At 49.2% G+C, this 7,588-nt stretch overlaps 1 protein-coding gene across 3 annotated transcripts in view; it reads right to left on the minus strand.

Annotated features, from left to right (window-relative positions):
* The window catches only part of SLC13A4 (solute carrier family 13 member 4), a 45,007-nt gene extending 39,755 nt beyond the window's left edge, over nucleotides 1–5,252 (minus strand). The window contains exons 1-2 of one of the 3 annotated variants that reach the window (XM_045495779.1): nucleotides 4,905–5,252; nucleotides 4,536–4,737 (exon numbers count right to left, since the gene is read on the minus strand). In XM_045495779.1, coding sequence (XP_045351735.1) covers nucleotides 4,536–4,634 — 99 coding nt within the window. In that variant the 5' untranslated portion in view covers nucleotides 4,635–4,737; nucleotides 4,905–5,252. The other 2 variants (XM_045495777.1, XM_045495780.1) reach the window with 2 other exon arrangements.
* Nucleotides 5,253–7,588: the final 2,336 nt, after the last annotated feature.

Raw genomic sequence — 7,588 nt, forward strand, 5'->3', positions numbered from 1 at the left:
GATTAATGGTGCTGAGAAAGGTCGCTGGCTTACTCTTGGGAGACGTCACTATCCAAGGGCCCTAACAACAGACCTGGAGGGCCCACTGTATAGAAGGTGCAAGCTGGCTGTGGGTTCCTCAATTTATATGTAGTTCTAAACCATCTGGGCTCAGGTCTGACCTACCGTGAGGCTGGCTGGTGATCAAGAAACCTGACAAATCTTGTTCTGTTTATCTCTCCCTTGGGTTCAGAACAAGCCTCCTCAAACTCTTGCACAAAAGTTACAAAAGGTCGCCATGATCAGTGAGGGGCGTCAGGAGTGATTAACCCAGCTTGGAAGAATGGGACCTTGCTCCCTCCTGATATGCATGGATTACTGCCTTGGGGTTTGAGAAATGGGAACTGGGCCCAATAATTGTTGACTGTAGCTCCCACTGAGATTTCCTCTGGGGCCAAAAGATCAGAGAGAAGTTAAAACTTTTGGAAGTCACTGATAAGACAACAGAACCAGTAAAGGGGGTGGGGGAGGGGAAGGCGCCATTGGAAACTAATGCAATTTAGAGAAATACCAACTTTGTTGCAGAAACAAAACTACCCAAAGAAGCCCTTTACCCTACTTGGGCCCACTTATTTCCATCTCTTTTCTGAGAAACAGAATGGCAGGTCTGCCGTAACTCAGCTGAAGATAAAGGGGGCCCTAACGATGGGACAGAATATCTGTCCCTCACTGAGAACTTTTGGTTTTTCTTGTCATAACAGGGCCACAAATTAAGTTAGGGAGGGAAGGGGCTGCAGTGGGAAGGGGAGACAGACCAAGAGAAAGAATGATAGAGAAAAAACTCTCTACCCGGCATCATTTTAGTTTGAATTAGGAAGATTTGGGTAAGCCAAGGTAAATTTAGGAATTAGGATGGGTTGGCTTGGAGGAAGTCAGCAAACCACTTTCATCCAGGATTTTTTTTTTTTTTAATTTTTTTTTTCAACGTTTATTTATTTTTGGGACAGAGAGAGACAGAACATGAAAGGGGGAGGGGCAGAGAGAGAGGGAGACACAGAGTCGGAAACAGGCTCCAGGCTCTGAGCCATCAGCCCAGAGCCCGACGCAGGGCTCGAACTCACGGACCGCGAGATCGTGACCTGGCTGAAGTCGGACGCTTAACCGACTGCACCACCCAGGCGCCCCCAGGATTTTTTTTTTAAGTAGGCTCCACGCCCAGCACAGAGCCCAAACACACCGCCCTGAGATCAAGACCTGAGCTGAAATCAAGAGTCAGATGCTTAACCGACTGAGCCATCCAGCTGCCCCTTCATCCAGCATTATAAGAACAGGATAACCTACCATCATCCTTTTATCCCTGAACTTTCCTTAGGGCAGAAGAATGGCCAAGAGAGGGCCTCCGATTGGCCTTTCCATATTTCTTGCCCACTTTACCCATGGAATTTACATAAACTTTCTTTTGCTCCTTCTGAACCTTCTCAAAGTTCAGTGGGAAAGCTTGTATTTAGATAACCCCCCAAATCTTGTGAGGTTTGATTATAGGACTCCTGGGACCCCACGTCTGGCCAAGGTCTGGCAGGTGGCTCAATTAATATTGGTTGAACTGAACTGGGTTCTTCTGTTGGCTATCAGTTTTCTCTTATCTATCGGAGAGAATATTCTGGCAGTCCCTTATCACTGCCGCTAGTCAGCAGGTATGTAGGGGCGGATGAGTATGCAGGCGGTGCCTTTAAAGGAGGGTGTTGCCAGCTCTGTTTTGCTGCCTTTTATAAATAAAGGAGGAAGTTCAAAAGCTCAAAAGTGGCTTTACCCACATTGGAAGTTTCCTGACTCTGCTACCAACTGATGTGTGCATTTGTTCCTTTTCCATGCTGCCCGGTCACCTCAGTGATGTGCCATTCAGACTTCACTGGAAGGGGCTTGAGGTCTTCTTTGCTGTCATAGATGGCTGTGATGCCTTTCTGCAATTAAGCTGGGGCTTGGGTGTAACTTTTATCCCACCAGGGACACTGAAGCGGGGCTAATTTATGGACGACCCCCACCCCCGCCTTGTCCCCTCCTCTTCTGTAACATGGTAAACTGAGTCTGGGCCCCTGGTTTTAGAGAGCTGGTCAGGAAAAAGGGGAAGGTCCTTCTAATCCTTCCTAAAACGTAGCTGTGGCTTGGCACTTTGAGGCATCATCAGAACAGCAGGCCAGGAGCTCCCGGCCGGGTCACTCCTCTCAGCTCCCGCCCAGGGCAAACAGGTCCATTTAGGAATCCTGAGGATTACATATCAGAATCTAAAAGTTTAATGCACAGGAGTAAGAATGGGTCAGAGACGTTCTATGTGTTGGCTTGTCCCGGTGACCTCAAGGTGCTTTTACGTCATCGTAGAAGAGGAGCAGAGCCCTTGTTGACACTGTGACACACGGAGAAATCGTCTCTGCAGGGCAAACTGGGTAGGTGGCAAGAAAGCTACGCCTGAAAAGCATGGACCACCCCAGGCTCCATCTGGCTGTCCGGAGGGAGTCAAAATATCCACCCTCCGCTAACCCAGGTGCCTGAGGTAGTGTTATGTCACCTTTCTTAAAAGGCACTTGTTCTCAGCAGGGGGTGATTCTGTACCCCGCCCCAGGGGTATTGGTAATATCTGGAAGCATTTTGGGCCATCATGGGGTTGGCAGTGTGTGCTGCTAGCCTCTAATGGGTAAAGACCAGGGGTGCTGCTGAACTCCCTACAGTCGCAGGACAGCCCTCCCCACAACAGAGAATTATCTGGCCCCCAAATGTCACTAGTGTGGCTGTCGAGAAACCCTGTTCTAAGGTGACAGAAGGGGCTAGGTCAAGAAAGGGCAACGTCTCTTGGTCTCAGTAAGTCCAGCTTTAAAAATCTCTTCGAAGAATCTTTACAGATCCAAACAGAGCAGAGGCCCAGCTGCCCTTCCTTTTCTTTCCTCTTTAAGATAACACCTGTCTTCCTTCAAATTTATTGATTATTTTGCTTGCTTCAATAACGGGTTTCTTTTTTCTTCTTGTGGATGCTTCTTACTGTCATTGGTGACTCAGAAGCTCAAAGCCAGGGCCCCAGAATGAAATGGAGGCAACACCACACCCTAGACTCGTGGTCTCCAAACACAGGGCTGACTCGCGGCCACAGAGGTGCCTGATACTTCCATGGAGAAGAGGGCGACATGTCTTTGGTTAACACTCCCTTAAATGCAATCTGACATTGAGTAAAACAACAACAACAACAACAAACCAAGAAGAAAGACAAAGAAGGAAAGAAAGAAAGAAAGAAAGAGAAAGAAAGAAAGAAAGAAAGAAAGAAAGAAAGAAAGAAAGAAAGAAAGAGAAAAAGGAAGAAAGAAAAAACCAACCCATTTGGACAGATCAGAGAATTGACTGGTGTAAGCCCAGGAAAACTGTCAGCAGCAATCACTGTCTGCTAATCCCAGCCTGCTGTTAATCAGCGTCTCCTTGGCACTCTGGGGTATTTATTCTAGTAAAGATTTAAGCCAGTTTGTTTTTAAGACGAGCCACTCTAATCCCCTCTATTTAACTTTATAACTCAATGTCGGTTACCAAGTTACTCAGGGAGCTGCCTGGAAAATCTCTCCCCCTCCCACAAACATGATTAACGTCTCTTAGCTTATTTTTCCTGAAGTTTTCAGGGTAGTGGCAGCCGGAGGCGGGGTAGAGACCCTGAGAGGAGGGGGAGGAGGAGGAGGGAGACAGAAAGGGAAAGGGAGGCCAACAGTGGTCTGAAAAGCAAGCCAAAGGCAGAGCCCGAGCTTTCGGTATCTCTGTTCGTGCAGACCCTGTCAAAAATCAGGTCATGGGCTAGAGTTGGGGGCTTCCTTATTTCTTTTTTATGGCGTCATTGAATGCCCCCCCTTCAAGGGCACAGAGAAAACACAGCGGGTACAAATAATCAAAGGGCCATGCGCTGGGGACTGGGGCAATATGCCAAGCTCTGCTCTGAATGTGAAGTTCAGAGGGAACTTGAGCGACTGCATTTCAAAGCATGGTTATCAGAAGCTGGCATGGCCGGTCCACAGATGGTGGGTGGGGCAGAGGGTCTCCACAGAGACACCCCAGTCCCAGTCCCAAAGGGCAGTCCCCTGCCTGCCCATTGCCCCCACCCCCCACCCCCTCAGGGTCCTTCCTGGGAGGTCTCCCTCTCTCCAGCTCCCTCACAGGAAGATGGTCCCATGTGACCCCGGACAAACGCTGGCCCAGCAGCGTGTCCTTCTCCGTATGGACACCGCGCGCATCCCGTGGCCAGTGCGGGCGACCCAGGGATGGTGTAGCACCCATCAGCCGGTCCAGCCGCCCTTCCAGACTCCCCCCCTGGCAGGGGGCCACGCGGCTGGGGCCCTGGGAATGGGGTAGAGGGACAGAAGTGGCAGTTTGAGGGAAGAAAGCATTTGAGCCTACCCCAGAAAGGCACGTGCAGGCCTTGAGCCCCGGAGAAAACCCTGTCGAGAGACGCATCGCACCCCATCCCTCGCCGTCCCCGCCCTGGCACCCGACGCCCGGCCCGGCAGGGACCGGAGGGGACAGGCGGTACTCACGCTGCTGGGGTGGAGCATGGGCAGAGGCAGCAGCAGCAGCGGCACGAAGATAACGAGCAGCAGCTTTCTCGCCCGGAGAAGGCCCTGGAGCAGGCCCATCGTGGACCTCTGTGCGCGGGCGGGCCGCCAGGGGCCTCCGGCGACGGCTCAGTCCGGAAAGGACTTCTCAAAGCCTTCTCGGCTTCCAAGAGTCCTCTCTTGTCTTGGGGGCAGAAAAGGAGGGCAGTTACAGCTCCCGTTTGCACAAAAGGCTGGGCTCCTTGCCTCCTTGTTTAGGTGGGATTGGTGAGCATGGTTTTGCGCCCAGCAGAAAGGCAGCGGGAAAGGATCGTGAGCCGAGGCATAGCGGGTCCCCCTTCGTGCGGTTACCTCTAGAGTGACTTCTTTCTAGGGTCCTCCATCATTTTGCCGCTCTCTGATGGCCTGTTGGGGCAGTACCGGCCTCTCCTCTACCTGTGTTTGCTGAACCCCCTTCCCTTAACACAGCCCCCCCCCCCCCCCAAGTTTGTCAGCGGCAGATGCAGACTTCAGATAGGGCTGCTTCTCTTTCTGGCACCTTAACTCGGTTCAAATTTCTTTCCTTCCAATTGGTTTCCCACTTATAATTTGCCTTGAGCCCGGGGCCTCCAAAGCAGGGGGAAAAAAAAAATTCCCCAGGACTGTCCTCGTTGTCCCGGGACAAAACTCTCGCTGGGGGCCCACCTTAACTTTCCTTCACCTATGGGAAGCCGGACAGGAGGCAGCAGCCCCGCCCATTCCTCAAAGCCAATCGGTACTTTGGAAAGAATGAGGCCGGATCTCTTCCAAAGGCAGCTCTTGATTGGTCCCAGCAGGGGCCTGCTGAGTCCGCAGAAGCTATAGGCAACTTGCAAAGCTTATTTTTGTTTCTCAAACGTCCTAGGGGCTGGAGTGACGATCATCATCATCGTCGTAAACACCATCCCACTTATGCAGAGCTGTCCCTGGGAGAGCCACTTACTAACCTGGTCCTTAGGAAGATGTGTTCGGTGGCAGGGAGAAAATGAAATAATCATTCGGGGGGAAGTTGGCCCCCAGAGTGTACAATATTACGCCTTTCAGATATCCCTGGTGACAAAGATCATTTGCTTCAGCATCTGAGTGAGTACGAATCATCTGGACCAGCAGAGGGTGTTAGCCTCTAAGAAAGACCGCAGATCTTTTTAGGGAGAATGGGAAGGGTAGCAACCTCTCTGGATAAGTCTAGATGACGGTCTCATTTCCAAGGCCCTCGGTGCCCAGATGTCAGTGGTCTTTCTGGCCGGAGTAGGTGCTCAAATGCTCCTCTTTGAGGCTCTTTACCAAAAAAACTGAAGCAGAAAGCTACCTTTGGCTGGTATGCAAGGAGGAAGGAGGTGGGAGGGCAGGGAAGAAGTTGACAAGTTCAGGGTCAGGGCCCTAGCAGCTGTTGCCCTCTGGAATTTCTGCCCCTTAGAGATCAGGAGAAGCTGTCAGCCTCTTTTCTCAGAATGGACACGTGGCTCAGGTCACCCATGTTTTCCTGAATTCACAGAATTCAAGAATGGCATTCTATGGTCAACAGCTGTACCTGTTGGAAATGATCCCCAGGCTAAATGTAAAGTGATTGGAGAAGTGGCCCCAGAAAACCAGTTCTTCTTGACTTCCAAGGCACGTGTAATTGTGGACAGTCCAGGCTCCCTCTGAGGTTATCTTGCCATCGTAGGATGGGCTATGATGACCCATCTCTTTCAATGCACGTTAGAGACTGGCTACCGTATATACTGCATTTGGGCCTCACTCTCGTGATGATTTTGTAACTCAGAATGACAGTATCACATGCGTGATGTTTGGGTGGCAAATATTAAAGAGGCTGGGTAATAATTAACCGCTGTGGAGATCAATATCCACTGTTAAACCCATGGAGCGACCACATCACATTCCTTGGCGAGATAATCTGACATAACAAAGATTCCACTGAGCCTAGTAAACTCGATCATGACATTTTTATTATACCATAAAGGAATAACTGTTAAATAAAATTAGGGAAGGTGAGCAACACGGTAAGACCAGTAGTTCTCCTTCAGGGCTCTATCCATTTTTCAGATGAAGAAAACATTTTCCAGGATACTGTGCTTAAGAAATATAAGGCAGGTTTCATTTCTCTGAGGTATCTAAAGTAGTCAATCTCTTAGAAAGTAGAAAGGCAGTTGCCAGGCACTGAGGGGGAGAGGAGAGAGGGGAGTTACTGTTCCAGAGGGGTCGTCTTTGCAAAATGAAAATTCCTAGAGATCTGTCACACCACCCTGTGCCTATAGCTAACACTGTGCGGCACATATAGGCAACTCAGATGGTAAATTTCACGTTACTTTTTTTTTTTTTTTACCACACAAAAAATTAGGAGACGTTAAAATGGGTTAGGAAACTAAGGGGTGCCACGTAAAGACATTTAACAAGTGTTTAATTTTAGACCGGTCCACCGGTGGAAATACCTTCTGACTGATTTACCACTGAGGCGATTCTCTTTTAGATTCAAGGCGAGATGAGAGGGCAATGGAAGTTTCAGCCATACAGAGGTTTTTCAGCGTCTCTTGAGTGACGCCAGAGGTAGCCACCAGGATAGCAACGATAGAAGAAGCTTCCGGAATTTTTAGATCCTACAAATTCCCAGCAGTATAGAAATGGCAGAATTGGTCCCAGAAGTTACAGGCACATTTCCTCTACAGAAACCATGCCCCAAATGATTCTGTCTATGCGTAATTATGACAAAAGGTGATCCAGTTGTGATGTGGTGCTACCGTGTGGGATCAGTGAGGCAAAACGGGACAGTCTTTTTCTGTCCAGTCTCCTATTTCACTGTTCGTTGAGCAAAGAGTCAGGTCTTTGGTGGCATTGGTGAGTGTTATATTTGATCTTCCGCATACATGAAGTTATTGTGATAAAGCTTCTTGTGGGAAACAATTAATTTGTATTCAGCCCCAAATAGTATTTAATAGTGTCATGGAATTACTGAAAATGAAATTTTCATTTGTCTTTAAAAAAGTCATGCCCTTCTTGTTTCTTTTTTTTTTCTTTTC

Source organism: Leopardus geoffroyi, chromosome A2 (genome assembly GCF_018350155.1).
Source record: "Leopardus geoffroyi isolate Oge1 chromosome A2, O.geoffroyi_Oge1_pat1.0, whole genome shotgun sequence".
Classification (NCBI taxonomy): Eukaryota; Metazoa; Chordata; class Mammalia; order Carnivora; family Felidae; genus Leopardus; species Leopardus geoffroyi.